Here is a 16,294-nt window from a genome sequence, read left to right as displayed (position 1 = left end):
CGTGACACCGCCACTCTCCCAAATGACAGAACATTATCCATATATGTAATGACATGCTGCAGGGGCATTATGGTCATTAAAGTTGCTCGCGTTATTAGGGTGACCGGTTCCACCGGCTACGAACCGGGGATTGGCGCTAACGGGGTGAGGTGGAAATCCCGGGCCGTTATCGCGTCCCGTTAGAACAGGCCATTTCCGTTACGATCTCCCTCCTATCCTTTATGACTCCATTATGCATAGTTTCGTGTACATACATTCATACATATATATATATACACGCGGCTCTCTTACGTACCGACACGTGGGCTCCACATATCAGGTTTGTGAGTTAAAACACAGGGTGGGGAGATTTTAGAGTATGAAATGGGAGTAATTAATGTCTCTGAACTATTAACATAAGATTTTGACTCATCTAACCTTATAAACTACACAGCCTCTTCTCACTTCAGGTCTTAATTATGGTTATTCTTGTGTCACATTTGTTTGTTGATATGAAGATGTCAATCATGTATTGGAATACCAAATGTTAATATATGAGTATAGAGAGAGAGAGAGTTTAGGGGATAGCTTAGAACATGCTTTTTTGAAAATTAAATTATGGTAAATATTATGGATCCATGTCCCATCATATCTTAATTTGTTACATTCCTCAAAGTGTGTGTTTTTTTTTTGGGTCTATTTTATATAATATTTTCTTTATTACAATTATGTGACACTTCAATTTAATCCAACATATATACGAGAATAATAATGTGTATTCTTATAATTTATTTATATATGAGAAAGACAAGAAAAGATCGATGGGTTTGGATTTTGTGAGGGTGAAGCAATAACTACTTTGGAATTTATTTAAAAGAAGGTAAGAAGAAAATAGAGCAAAATCTTAGTTTAGTCGATTGATTGGGTGATAGTGGCATATATATAAGAGATTTTGGCAAAGAGAGAAAACGTTCTCTCTCTCTCCGTCCAATAATATGAGAAACGTAAAGGTTGACCTTATCAAGATGAGGCAATTGGATTGACGTTTGATTGATTGGGTGGCCGGATGCGATGACCCAATCAATTTAGGCCAAGAGTGATTCAAGTGATCTTCATGGATATAGAAGATTTCAATGATGAAAACAATGTGATGTTAACTTGCGTTTCATCATTTAAAACCATGGTGCCGTGAGATTTGATCGTCAAACAAGTTATTAACCAGATGAGCTCTAACCAGTGACTTAAACTAGAATGGCTATTGAGCTCTAAGGAGAACAATCAGAGGTGATAAGTGTTGAAAAAAATATGAAGAGATTTTAATTATGAAAACTACAAACATCAAAGTATTTTTTTTTTCTTTTTTATGTGAATCAAATGACAATAACTTTAAGGAAAAGAATCCGTGGTGATAAGTATTGAAAAAAAAAAAACATATTTGAAGAGTTTTTAATTATGAAAACTACAAATGTTATATGTTTTTTTCTCTTTTATGTGAATAAAATAAGATATAATTTAATTTTAAATATATTATAAATAATCTAATAATATAAGCCAATCAAATTAATGACATAAGCAAATCACGAGATAAGATTTATATAAAAAAAATATTTGAAGGGAAAAAACTATAATCAAATCAAATCAATCTTTACTATCAATATTACAAGTTAGTTCTCAATCTATATAGCCAACTAACACAAGTTTTTCGAAAGCGTAAACATAATCTAGAAGTTCCTGATCATACCAATTATATAAACAATATATGATATTATGTATACCATGACATACTTATCAACTACGAAGGCATAAGATACTCTGTATATATTATTTTTATCTTTATCACCCATAATCCGTAGGATATTATTTCGAACTCAACTTAAAATGACCTATAAGCAGATAGCAAATAAGTTTTGACTAGCTCATGTTAAATCTGTTAAGAATCTTTTTAATATATCTATCTTAAGATAATCAAAGTTTATTATTCTTTTTATCATAAATAAACCTTATATCAAGAATATATTTAATTAAACCTAAATCTTTTATAGTAAAACTCTTACCCAATTCTCCTTAGACCTATAATTTTCTTAGTATAATTATCAATAATTAACATATATAAGGACAGAATGATATTAGAAAAGTATCTCATAAGTAGTCCTGCCATACCTATGATCTATCATAAAAAAATTAAATATTTTATACCATTATCTGCCATACCTTTAGTGTATCTTCTCAATTGATGTCTAGGTTATGGTTCTAAAAGACCTTACTCAGCATGTTTATCATCATTTAAGGGCATACAACTATAATCTTTCTATTTATCTTTATTATCATCATTGACTACTGTAGGAGAAGGTACTGACTTAGATTTATAGGATGTTTATTGAATGACTTTGCTTTTGAATTTTCTCAAAATCTTTAATAGTCTAATCTTAAAAAAAAATATCATATCTTTATCTTTTCTTTTTAGGGCCCCATAATCTATAATTAATTTTTTTTTATGTATATAACCTATAATAGTCTGATTTATCAACTTTTGGAATATGAACAAATGCCCTATAGTTAAATTCTCCTAAATAGGAACTGTTCTTCAAAACCGATACTATGTTCTCTGTAATATGTTCTAAATGACCCTCTTTATTCATTCGACATAAAAACACATTAAGTATCTAATCTTTATGTTTTAAGCAAAAGTCCAAATCTTTTTAAAATAATTATAAAAAACTAAAATATTAAGCACCGCCAAGAGTTTAAGCATTCATAAGTATGAACTAAATCTAAAATATTTGATTTTCTAGAAGAAAATAATATTTGAAATATAATTCTATATTATTTACTAGCTAAACAATCAATGAGTATAAGTTTGAATAATATGGCCATATTTTTTATGTTATAATTTAGTAGAGTCATCAACTATTTTAATTTCTCCCTGAATTGATTTCACTTGTTTGTTATTGTCTTTCTTTTAACTAAGTACATGATTATTCGCTTAGAGTTTTCAACTTTCATTATCAAAGATGTTGACATAACCTTTATCATCTATAAAAATTAATTTAAGACGTATTTCAAAAACATATCTCACGTTGCTTAATACAATTTTGCATTCAATATTGATTTCTACATAAATCTTTCTAAAAAGTCCACACCATCAAACAACATAAAATAAAGCAACTGAATCATCAACTATCCAAGTAGAATCCTGGCTTGGGAGATTAACTATACTATCATAATATGTAATGATAACATCACCATCAGATCTGACATATAGCAACGACATGATTAACCTAGCTATAAGATGTTATGGTGTGTCATCCTCATGATGCGGAAGTGTCAGATGTGTGTCGAGTACGTAGCTTTTGAGTTGTTGGCCATGAGTCTATCCTTGGAGCATTTACGTTTTAGCTATATTGTGCTGAAGTGTTGGTGCACGTTTCAATTCTCATATTAAAAATATAGAAAAAAAGGTATTCTTCTGGACTTTCAGTTTATTCAACATTCTAAAGTAATTGTTTTCTCTCTCTCCCTCTTTTCTCTTATGCGCGGAAGGGGCTCGCTAAATTACTTCTAAAGTTTTCACTTTTCGTGAGACGACTTCCATCGCTCGTTCTTTGAACTAATCAATTTTCTTTTTTTATAGTTTCTTCAGGACCTACAAGAGGTTGTAAGTGGGCTGATCTTTGCGGACACAAATCGCAAGAGCGAAGCGTGACTTAGGCAACGCAAGCTAAGTTTGCGTCTTTGCCGTAAGGGTCAACGCAAACTAAGTTCGCGTCTTTGTCACAAGGATGTCTTACGCCTTAAGCAATTCCAGTTAAGGTCGTAACATTGTGGTATCTATAATATGCTATATCGGTTGGCATAAAATCTATAATTGATACAAATGATGATAATGCAATATTGGTTGGAATAAAATCTATAATATGTTATATGAAATGCAGAAACAATCTTTTATGTCAAGATTAAAATCAAATAATTAGCTCTGATTTTATGATGCGTACCTTTTGATGTCATCTGAAATATATCTCTATTTGATTTACAATGACACCGTCTTTAGATCCAAGATTACTGTGAATCTGTAAAGAGAAACTAGATCTTTCTCCTGTTTTCATAGTACGTAAAGGTCCTATCTATTTATAGGCGAGAGCAGAGAGGTTTAGGATAAGCAATTAGGAAAGTTTCTCCGATTATCTCCTAAGGAATCATACTTTGAGTAGACTTCTTTTCTATTGATCAAAATATGTCATCAGAATCCAATTAATTATATTTTATATATATATATATATATATATATATATATATATATATATTTATCTTATCCAATTATAAATGACCACAAAATCTAACAATATCATCTTATCTTTACCACTAACAAAATCTAAAAAAACGAATGTTACATGGGATTCCCAAGCCTAATTAGTCATAAACCAATATCACTTTTATGCCTCACCTTTGCTACAATAGTTAAAACTGCAATCCATCTTGATCGTGTCGATAGCTATCTTAGTCGTTGTCGAGGTCCCATCCAATTGACATATAATAATAAAACTTTAACTCCAAGTGTTTTTTGTTTTCTGTTTTTTTTTATTATTAAAGGTATGGCTTGATCTTCTTCGTACTTAGTGGAGAAAAGAATAGTTCATAGTGTCTTCATGATCGATCATCTTGGGAAACACTCGTAATCTTAATTGCTAAATGTCCTCTTAATGATTTTTCGATGAGCAATTATTTTACTATCCATCCACGATAATAAAATATTCGATACAAATATTAAAAAGATAATATCTATTCCAAAACTAAGTCAAAGTCGACTTATGTTGTGACACAGTGAGCAATCTTACATCGATACATAATGGGGTGGGAATGAAATCCATGGCAAAATAATATAAGTCAACTTAGTATTAGACATAGTTATTAGGCTATTGTTAGAATTTAATTTTTAATATTAACTTGAGCATAAATATCTTGAGCTATAAACTTTAATATAGATGTATAGAATAAATTTGAATTATCTATAAGCACCACTTGGTGAGATCACTCAATCACATCGACAATAAGAAACATTTTGAGTGATAAACTTTAAACGAGATATATAAAATAATCCAAACTCCAAAAAAACACTACTCAATACAATCACTCTTATCTCATGGGCAATAAAAGAATGCGTAAGAAATACTATTTGATGTCATCACGCCATGTTATCCACACACAAGTACGTGCACGACACCACATTCATACAAGCTTCCAAATGTTCACGAGGTATATTGAACTTGATCGAATGATAAATTGGATTCGGATTAAGTATGGAGTTGATATAGTAAAGTATATTTTACATTGAGAAGAGAGAAGGGAGGAGTTCCTCATCTTGTTTGAGAAGTTACGACTTAAGTCACGAGTCGTGGGATGGATGATTGTGGTCATGGCACAAAGCATGGCTTGGGGGCTCCATGACGTCTCACTTTGAGTAGATTAAGTCCGACCTTGATTTGTGCGTTAGTTCTTTGTGTGGTTTGATCCCTAACTTTGGATATCTTTGGAACGGATTGGATTTGATTGTCTGGCGATGGTCAAACTTCATAGATTTGGTAGCAATATGAACTCCACTTGTAAGGCATACACTCCTAGCTATTAATTAAGATGAAAAAGAAATCTATCCATGATCATTAATAGTACTGAAGAGAAACTTCATTAAATATTTTCCTAATATATCTACTAACACATATGATTTTTGTTGCTACTAAAACATTTCAACTACAAATTCAAGGACGAAGCTAAAATATTATAGTTTTCTTTACCAAACACACATGAAGCATTTCATAATTACACGAAGTATTTATATTAAAAATATAAATATATTTTCAAACATAGTCTTAGCACCTTGGATAGGATCAATATATTTTTCTTTCCAACTCGAACCTAATCATATCATCCCTAACACTCTACCTTACTTTACAGATAACAAATATAAATTTAGAATGTCAACTAACCTAAATCTTGTCTGTCGATAGTAAGATCGTTAATTCACACTTACATTTAGAAGAAAAAAAAATTATATACTTAGAATATGAGAGAAAATGCAGCAATGCTTGTTAAAAAAAACAACAAGGCATCCAAACTTTAGTAAATAAGGTAAAGGTGATGGGAAATTAATAGAACGAACTTGTTTTTGTCGCTAAGGAGTTTTTAGCTACAAATTTAGAATTATAATTGCTAAAAGTCATTATTTTGTCAAATGACCTTTTTTATTAGCAAAGTCATGCAATTTGCATACACACATGAAAGATTGTCAATTATATAATGCGATTTGTTGCTCCAATAAACAATTTTACTTTTATTTCTCATGGGGGGGTGGAAAGAAGACACGGAGTGAAGATTCCACCATCATCTCGTATGCATTCTTTCGACAATGGCATCCTATCAGCTGCCAAACGCTTTTGATGCCGTTGTCATTATCATCATGATAATGATGCTTTAGAGATTCTTATTGTTTCGTCGTAGAGATTAGTCATTCCGCGTGCTAAGATATTGGTTCATCATCTTTGGGCCAATTAAATGGCAAAACGGTGTTGTCATTGGGTGTTCGATTGATGGTGATCGATGATGATACAACTCTCCAAAGAATATTTATTTTGGATACCTAATTTACCATAAGTTCTTATTTCAATATCATAAATATATATATGATTATTATATCATAAATATGAATAAAAATATATTCTAATATGCTCGTCGGATAAACTCCAGCAGCCAAAAGAGAGGTCGTCCGGCCAACCCCGCCTTGTGTTGAAGCGGGAAGGGAAACGCGGGAGAAAAAGGCATGGAGGAACCTTCTCCATATCGGAAGGCGGTCCGCGGAAACGTGTGGGTCAGATGGCTACCTTCCCACGGCCATTCGATTCGCCCGCACGGTTGACTCGCCTGCCCCCCTCCGGTCAAAATAAATTAGTCCCCAAACCCCCCAAATTAAAAAGGAATTCAATCCGTCACTTTGACCAAATTGGACATCCGCCCCCTGTTTCGCATCTCCATTTGTATCCTTAATCCCATCCCAGTTTGATCCCCAATACCATCGATTTCGCCTCGTCTTTCTCCACGTGTCTCCTTGGCGCTTCCAGCACCAGCGTATCATCAAATCTGGTACAATTTGGGTGGGTACAAGTCGGGCGTGGCAACAAAGTAATTTTGAACATTCCACGGGGACACTTCAGCCCATGCGGTTGTTGCCTCTTGTGTCTTTATGCCCATCCCCTCCGCTTGGCTCACAGGGAGTTGGAAGCGGAAACCTCGGTCTTGTTCCGCTGAGCTCTGTTGGATGTGTTCGACTGCTACTCTCAGGTGCTTACAAGGTAAGCTGAAGCCTGATTCGTCTGCTGTGATTTATATGCATGTTTCTGAGCAATTACATAGTGATAAGAGTCGATCATCAAGCACTTTGTTCCTACGGGATGTGGGGCTTTCGTTGTCGTGGGGTTTGTTGATTTTTTTGTGTTGTGTTGATTTCTCTTTAATTTTCCTTTTTTTTATTGTGGGATTGATTGATGGAGCTGTGAATTCAAGCTTCTGTTTAAGGTTTATGTGACTTCATGGTGTTGATTTTGGGAACTTACATCGGTGGAATCCTCCCGATTAACCCGGGATTCCTACTATCTTTTTCCTTCTTCCTTCCTAATGAGCTCTTGATGATGGGAAGGTTCTCTTCTCTCCTTTGATTGAGGTGTAGAAGCTTTAATCAAGGGTTTTATGTCCAAAGTTTTTATACCGGGAAAGGAATTTCTATGCATAGGTTGTTTGTTTCCCCCTAAACTAGGGTTTGTGCTTGGAAAAATGGAGTGATTTGGGGTCTTTTGCAGAATTCGTTTGAGAAAATTATGTATTTTTTATGGAAAGAAAAGAAGATACTTAAGTTTCAGATCTGCAACCACTCTGTTATGCTTCTCTTTTCTTTGACTTTCATTTTCTTCAATTCCTCTTTCTTTGTGGTTTGTTTAGTTGATGCTAGCCTTTTTCTTCCTGGACATGTTGTCTTGGTGGATTAGGTAGCCATTTGATCAGGTGGGTTTCGGCCTTCATATATCTCATAAATTATCTGAAGTTAGTCCTTCAAAATATGTTGCAGATCTATTTTCCTTCTACCTTTTTGGATATATGCTCTTCTGTTATGTTTTACAATTCTAGGATGCATAAAACTACAAGCCGGTATGGAGTCTGTCTATCTCTGGTATGGTGCCTGTGGTGGTTGTATCTAGGATTAGTCTCAATTCTTCATGTTAAATGAAACATCTAATCAACACGGCAATAGAATAGTGTCAGTTTTGTTATTATAAAAATCATATAAAATCCTCAAAGGATAATAACACAGTTGAAGTCTTTCTCTTTTAAAATGTTCAAATTTCTGTCTTTGGGACCATAAGAAATTCATGATATCAGCAAATAAACCTTATCATAATTGTATGTTGTCATGCTTCCAGTCAATTAATGTCTGCAGCAATATAACATGTGTTTTATGTATTGTATTTCTTCTTGTTTCCCCTTTGTAATACTTATTGCTTTCCATAAAGGTGAGATGAATTTGGAACTAAATCTAAAATGTTTATGTAATTAAGCACAATGACGCCTACATAAATTGTTGAATGCTTGTGTATTGCTGATTCTTTTGACTTTCATATTAGTGATTATTCTCATATTCTCATGTCCCCTCTCCTCGCCTTTGAATTTTGTTTGCTACTGACACTTTTTGGAACAATCTTCATTCCTACTCTTTTCTTAACCACATTTATTGAATCATAATGTTTTTGCCTCTTTGGTGAAAGCATCAGTTATTAATATGGAGTTATCTTGGTGCTCATGCCTATACATATGTCTATTTCAGATAAATTATTTTGATAAGACAAAAAAGCTCAGGCAAGCAAAAAAATAGTCTTCAGAAGAATGCTCCTCCAGTCAATGTGATTTTAATTTTATTAGACCCTCAAGAGGCTACATTGTGGGTTATACTTCAATGCAAGCATCTAAAAAGTACTCGGTCTTTGACAAACACCAGCAGTCAACATATCATCAGAACTCCATGCCTGCTAGAGATGTTGAGTCCAGTTATATGCCTCAAAATCACAAATCTGTGCATTATTTTTCTTCTGATGATGGAACTCAGCAAAGAAAAATTCAATCTCAGACAAGTGATGTGCAATTCTGCACTCTAGAGTCCTCCTTGGCAACTGCTAATTATAACATGCATAATTCTCCATCTTCCCAAAGTTTCTCGTCGACCAGTGGGAGCCCTATATCCCAGCAAGATTCCCAATATGATATTGTCTACGGATCTTCAGTAAGTGCTTCATGTGTTACTGAAGACCCAAATGATCTTAAAATCAGGTTAAGGGAGATAGAGACTGCAATGCTAGGGCCTGATTCAGATATAGTTGAGAGCTTTGAAAACACCTATCCGGGCCATCTTTCATTGGAGCCAGATGCATGGAGACAAGTGATGGGAATTCCCAGAGGAGACTTGAAACAGCTTCTCATAGCCTGTGCTAGAGCTGTTGCTGACAATGATATGATTAATATTGAATGGCTAATTTCAGAGTTGAAGCAGATGGTTTCAGTTTCTGGGGAACCGTTTCAAAGATTGGGTGCATACTTGCTCGAAGGCCTCATAGCTAGGCTGTCTTCCTCTGGTAGTTCCATCTACAAAGCATTGAAGTGCAAAGAACCCACTAGTTCTGACCTCCTCTCCTACATGCATATTCTTTATGAGGTCTGTCCATACTTCAAATTCGGCTACTTATCTGCAAATGGAGCAATTGCTGAGGCTGTCAAGGGTGAGAACATGATTCACATAATTGATTTCCAGATTGCCCAGGGAAGCCAGTGGATAACCCTCATTCAAGCCCTTTCAGCAAGGCCTGGTGGTCCTCCACACATAAGAATAACCGGAGTTGATGATTCCAATTCTGCTTATGCAAGGGGTGGTGGCCTACATATCGTGGGGCAGAGACTATCTAGACTTGCTCAATCTCGAAACGTGCCCTTTGAATTCCATGGTGCCGCCATGTCAGGCTGTGATGTGGAACTCAAGGACATTGTCATTCGGCCAGGGGAGGCAGTGGCAGTGAACTTTCCTTTTCAGCTACATCACATGCCAGATGAGAGTGTGAGCACAAGGAACCACCGAGATAGGCTTTTGAGATTGGTTAAGAGCCTTTCGCCAAAGGTAGTGACACTTGTGGAACAAGAATCCAACACTAACACTACTCCATTTTTTCCAAGATTTTTGGAGACTATGGAATATTATACTGCCATGTTTGAATCAATAGATGTGACTCTCCCAAGAGATAACAAGGAGAGAATAAGTGTTGAGCAGCACTGCCTTGCCAGGGACATAGTTAACATTGTTGCTTGCGAGGGTTCTGAAAGAGTGGAGAGACACGAGCTTTTTGGGAAATGGAAATCTCGGTTTTTGATGGCTGGATTCCGGCCATGCCCTCTTAGTCCTCTGGTGAATGCAACCATCAAAACGCTGTTACAGAACTACTCCGAACACTACTGGCTTGAAGAGCGAGATGGTGTACTTTATCTCGGGTGGAGGAATAGACCTCTGGTTGTCTCATGCGCCTGGAGATGAACTTAGGTATCTGACAAACTAATGACGATCTCTAGTTTTCCTCGTGCTACTTTAGTCTGTAAGCATCTGTAGCTGTCTATGGACAATTAGAATTCTGCTCATACTTTCCAGTTGTGACATGGTCGTGTAAGTTGTAGCATCATAGTTGAAGTTAGAAACAGCGATATTAAGAGTATCCATAACTTCATGTGATCTCATCTTCTATTACAACCTTCCTTTTGTCGACATGTCTACTGCATTTCGTAGGTTTAGAATGCTTGGTTGTAACTCTATGAGATAATGTGCTTTATCGGGAATGAGCGTAGGCATTAGCGAATAAAATTCATGGCATGCTATCATATAGCCACTATTGAGAAGAACATGAAAGGAATTGGCCACGGAAGAGAGACGTAGTAGACGACTGTCATGAGATGATGAATGGGTGCGACGAGTTTCTCGGAGCCTTTTGTTTCATATACTGATCCAAGAGCTCTTTTCCTTGCACTCTGAAGCCCCGTTCTTTCGGGGAAAAAGAACGAGCGCGTAGCAACACAGACACTGCACGATGGCTGCTCCAAAAGAAGAATTAATGAGCTGCCGGTCAATCCTGTTCGTGATAACTGCATCCTCGACTGACGCCAAGTCCTTAGCGCGGCTGCTTTGCCTTCTCCGCTCCAGTCTCCTGCCACCACAGACTGCTTCTTCTACGACACATCCAACTTGCCCGCAAGCTTTTCGACGGAATCCTCCACCCATGGGTTTGTGGTTCAAACGAGGTTCGAATGTTATTTTCCTCTGGTGATTTCCGCCTTGAACTCGTATGCAAAGTTCGGGCGAGACTGGAACGACGAGGAGATTGTTTGACATAATGCGTGAAAGAGATATGTTCCGTGGTTTCTCACCTTATGCTCAGACAGAATAAGAATCCCGTTGCAGCTTGTATAAGAGGATCCGATTGAGGCAGGAGCAGAACCCACTTCCATTACTTTGGTTATTGTGCTTCACTCATGTTCCCTGGCCCTTGATCTCCACGAAGGTAGAAAGGTGCGCGATTCAGAGTAGCTGCTTCCACTTGCTCTCATCGATATGTTACAAGTGTTCATGTTACAGTGAGGAAATAGATACGTCCTTGGAGTGCCAATGATAGATCTAATACTGATGCTGTCACAATGGTGGAAAGTTTCACATCGAGTTCGCAGTTGAGAATTCTTTGCTGAGCTCTTTGCCACCGTTGTTAATTGATCAAATATGGCTTCAAGGATATGGTCTCTGTTGGTGGTGCTGCACTAGTAGACCTGTATTCAAACGTGGCAGCTTGTCCAATGCTGTCGATGATATGTAGTGCTCTGGTGTTCTATGACAGTTGCATGTGGAATGCCTGGTCTTGGAACGAAGGCAATGGCGACATTTGAGAATATGATTCAATCATCAATCAAACCTAAGGCTGTCACATTGTCTGCGTGGTTTTGGTTGAAGGGAGACGGGAACTGTATGCACCATGGTCGATCACTTTGGGAATCCTGGAGAATTGTAACAGGGCTTGCGACTCGTTGAACGCAGGTGTTTGGTGTGCAATGCTTGCTGGTTGTATGCTAAACCAACATCGATATAGGTGATTTGGTGGCAAGAAATCTACTGAAACTGGAGGCCGAGCATGCTGGATGCTGTAACCTTCCCTCCAATATCTATGCGTTTGATGGGCAGTTGGTAGGGGTGAAGAAAGTGATGATGGAGAGAGGGTTAAGGAAAACACCAGGATGTAGTTCAGTTTAGGCGAATAAAGTTGAGGTAGGAAGGATACCTCTTGGAGAGGAAGACCTTGTTGAAGCCTGAGCTTGAGAATTTTCTTGCAAAGAGTTCAAATTTCACTTCTCAGAAACATGCTGAATATTTGGATTAGAAGAAGAGAAATCTGAAAAGCCTACTTGATACAGATGGGTATGCATTTCATTTTAACTTATTCCTATATAGTTTTCTATTATTTAATTATTTCATTCTTTTTATTGATCTTGAAGTGCTTTACTTTTATTACCAGAGATCTACTATTTAGTTTTTGGATGGTGTAACCTCTTTAATGTTAAACACTAGCAAATAAGCATGACCACGACCAGTCCAACAAGTAGTTCAGCATTGTAACTTCATGTGGTATCTCAATGTCTATAAATTCTTGCTGTAGTTGATATAAGAGCTGAAATGTGCCTCCAGATGAGGAGAAAACAAAAAACATGAGCAAGCAGACAATTTATTGTTGAATTCATTTTTTTGAGTAGTTCATCAACTGATTCATTTTTTTGAGCAGTTCACAAACAAAGATGATGCCAACATAGTTGTGAGACACCAAAGAGGAGAATAAATGTTACAAAATCTCATCACAAGTAGGTCAGAAAAACCACCTGAATTGTTGTCATAACCAACTAGGTGGTGAGGAACACTCAATTCATTGGATTTTGCCCATTTCAATCTTATCAAATTCCTGACAATTACAATTCATCTCTTTAAATCATTTTTTCCAATTGTGTACGCTCCATATTTAGCACCTCAGCAATGAACATCTAGCATTCTGCTTAATTTAACCCTCTCAAGAATGTTTAGAGACGACCGAAAACAGTAAAGAGGGAGAACAACACCATCCTATCAGATTGGCTGCGATTGGACAGTCGTGTCTTACGAAATGAACTGCTGTACCTAGAGAAACTGCTAGCAATAGATGCCACACCAAATTAGCCAGTGTTTTCCCATGAATCATTTACAATATGTCATTCAGTAGGACATCAACATGTGAACTTATACTGGCTGCTGAATGTCCAAGTAAAGAACTTAACAATAAACATTGGAAAAGTTTGAATTTCATGTAAAAGAGAAACTCTATAGAATTTTGTGTGTGTTGGTCACATCCAAAGGCAAGAATTATGGTTAATACAAGACGACAACATAACAGTTGCCAGTATGCACCCAATATTTTGTGAAAACAACATTAGAATAAGGAGATCGTATACATGTAGAAGCACTAATTAACAACATTAGGATCCTATAACCATTTGATAATCCTAAGCAGCAACCAAAAATTACTTTACTAAGTATTAAGACGACCACTTGAAATGTCAGCTTAAGTCACCTGTGTATCTGTGACTAAGTTCAAAAGAATGCCCTACTTCCGTAGAAGACTTTAGAGCCAGTCCCCTTTGATGCTGGCACCTTCTTGTCATTACCATTCTGTGCACTTGAAGAGGTGTTGTCGACATCCATAGGGAGTTTCATGTTGGCTAATGACTCTGTGAACTGCTGCATGCTTTTCATGTACATATCGACAATATCCTGCTGAACAACTGTCTGCTCTGGCTCAATGTTTACGCCGATGACTGGCTTCACCATTGTATTCTGCAGCTGTGGAGAGGAATCAGCCGCGCCATCTCTAACTTCAGGGCTTGGAGATGCCATTGCTGAGAGAACATGAGAGATAGCTGAAGATGTGGATGGAAGTATGATATGAGATCCCATAGCGCTACAACTGCTTACAGGAATATCAATCGAATCTTGACTATTAGCAGCTGAGAAGCTCTCAACAAGACGGACCCCTGCTTCCTCGTTCGACCAATTGCCACTCTCTGAAGTGTTCAAGCTTTCAGAATTCTGCGTCTCCATGGTGGTACATTGGATCCCAAAGAGCTCTGAAACCATCATCCTGTTCTCGTTAACGACTCTCAGGTCAGGGAATTCGATTTTCTGATACTCACAGGGAATCTCATCCTCATTTTCTGCATCCGGCAAAGAAGCCTCAGGAACCATGGAATTGGGTACCGCTGCAAGGGCCACAACATCCGGCAAGGCACCAACATAAGAGAGCGACAATTGAATGAAACCGGCAGGGGAATGGAAGAGATCGGTGGATGAGAGGGGGAACTCGTGCACCAGCTTGCCATCGGCCACAAGGACATCGGCGAGGGCTACCAACGCGAATCCCAGCAGCTGGTCTTCCAAGTAATTCTTCACCTTGCTGAGCATCCAAATCTCGCATTTGAGCGACGACTCAATTGTTCGCACGCCGAGCCGCAGATTCTCGTTAAAGACCGGGTTCTGCCCACCCCCATTGACGATCTGGGTGGAGACGGCAGCGTCGGGGTCGCTGGTGAGGCTGAGCTTGGCATAAACATCTTGCTTGTGGTAGATGCAGATGTTGTGGACGTCGCGAGCTTGGTGGACAAAAACATCAAGGAAACCAGCAATCCCCAGAGAACTAAATGCGCCAGTGGAGGTGTCGGGCTTCTTGTTGATGCTCTCCAGACTTGGCTTCACAGGATTCATTACTTCAGGCAGGAGCTGCAAAAAGATTACCGAGCTGCATTGAGTTAAGCTAAACATTGAGATGAAAACATAGCGGGAGAGAGGCTGTAAAGAATCCAAACCTAATCTGTGACGTCCCGGCCTTGGGTACCTAATTTGAGATTGCAAAGTCGGAATCAGAGGCAATATTGAGACTCGGAAGCAGGAAAACTCGGGGAAAAGACAAATCTTGGCAGCTGGAAATTGCTTTCCAGAGACTGTTCTATGGGTTACAAAGGGAATAAAACCCTAGAGGCTTTGTCTGCGGAACTCAGAGAAACTGAAACCCTTGCCTCCGGATTCTCCAACGCCAGTCTGAAAAGCCAAGGTCCAGTTTTGATGCCTCAGAGGAGCACATCACTTCCCAAAAATTCAAAACGAAGCCACCCCAAAGAAGCGTAGTTGAAATCCCAATAAAAATCGAATCTTTAAAGCGAGATAAAGAACGACACGGGAAATCGAGGAGAGTCGAAGAATAAGAACAGCCGTCCGAGGCGAGGCGAAATGATGAAAGGACAGTCAGGTGGAGCTTCAAAGGTCTAAGCTGGTGTCTCCTTTTCTTCTACCAGGAGTCAAAAGCAATCCAGTGCCTTTTGCCGATTTCCAATATTTTTCTACTTCTCGAAATGATTTCCACAGAAAGAACAGTGAAAAATCTGGAAGGATAATTAATGTAGAAGAAAGAATGCTTTGTGCTTGCTTTGGTGGGATCAACAAAGCCACCACGATAAAGCTTCAGCCGGACCGCCGCTCGAAGGATTCCTTTGCCGAGTCTTCTAAATTGTTGTGTGTGGAAGAAGTTGATAAGGACATTTTTAATATGAAATATATAGAATCATGAGGAGCAATTTTGCTTGATATACCCATGGGAAAAATCAGTATTAATCATCATGTTCTGTACATTCCAATTATTGTAAAAGATAATTACAATCTGTGATATACGTAAAATTTTTCTCAAAATTATTATGAGAAGTGGCATCAGACGCATAAAATAGAGAGTTAATTATATATTACTCTATAAAGTTAGAACTCTTTAGTATTTTGATTTCTAAAATTTAAAAATTTATATTAGATTCGTATAATTATAAAAGTGAAACATCTATATGTATTTATATTAACGTCATTGATTTTACCAACGAAAATATGAAAACGATGAGTAAAAAGATAATTTTAATATCCTAATTATACTTTCGATGGTGGCGGATGACAACATCGTTAGAGTTACAGGTGGTTGTTGTGAATGAGGAGGGAGAGCAATAGCGAGAGGTAAGACAAAGAAAGAGAAAAAAGACGTGACGCAGATATCGACGCTCTACATCTACATTGATGCCGACACAATTGTCAAGTGATATCAATGCAAATACAAAGCAGCAAAAGTATTGCTCGGCATCTTCATCGATGCCAAAA

The 16,294-nt window shown here is 37.4% G+C and overlaps 2 protein-coding genes across 2 annotated transcripts; one reads left to right on the top strand and one right to left on the bottom strand.

Annotated features, from left to right (window-relative positions):
- Positions 1-7,178: 7,178 nt before the first annotated feature.
- Positions 7,179-10,815, top strand: LOC103980815 (scarecrow-like protein 21). Its single transcript, XM_009397324.3, has 2 exons — positions 7,179-7,316; positions 8,840-10,815. Exon 2 carries the CDS (start codon positions 8,969-8,971, stop codon positions 10,586-10,588), a length of 1,620 nt encoding a protein of 539 aa, XP_009395599.2. The 5' UTR covers positions 7,179-7,316; positions 8,840-8,968; the 3' UTR covers positions 10,589-10,815.
- A 2,597-nt stretch (positions 10,816-13,412) lies between these two features.
- Positions 13,413-15,252, bottom strand: LOC135643455 (uncharacterized). The gene is made up of 2 exons (XM_065160438.1): positions 14,971-15,252; positions 13,413-14,884 (listed from the first exon to the last, which is right to left on the bottom strand). Exon 2 carries the CDS (start codon positions 14,867-14,869, stop codon positions 13,703-13,705), a length of 1,167 nt encoding a protein of 388 aa, XP_065016510.1. The 5' UTR covers positions 14,870-14,884; positions 14,971-15,252; the 3' UTR covers positions 13,413-13,702.
- Between the last annotated feature and the right edge of the window lie 1,042 nt (positions 15,253-16,294).

Source organism: Musa acuminata, chromosome BXJ1-4 (assembly GCF_036884655.1).
Source record: "Musa acuminata AAA Group cultivar baxijiao chromosome BXJ1-4, Cavendish_Baxijiao_AAA, whole genome shotgun sequence".
Taxonomy (NCBI): Eukaryota; Viridiplantae; Streptophyta; class Magnoliopsida; order Zingiberales; family Musaceae; genus Musa; species Musa acuminata.
Note: the sequence above shows the minus strand (reverse complement) of the source record. Positions and strands in the feature narration are given on the sequence as shown.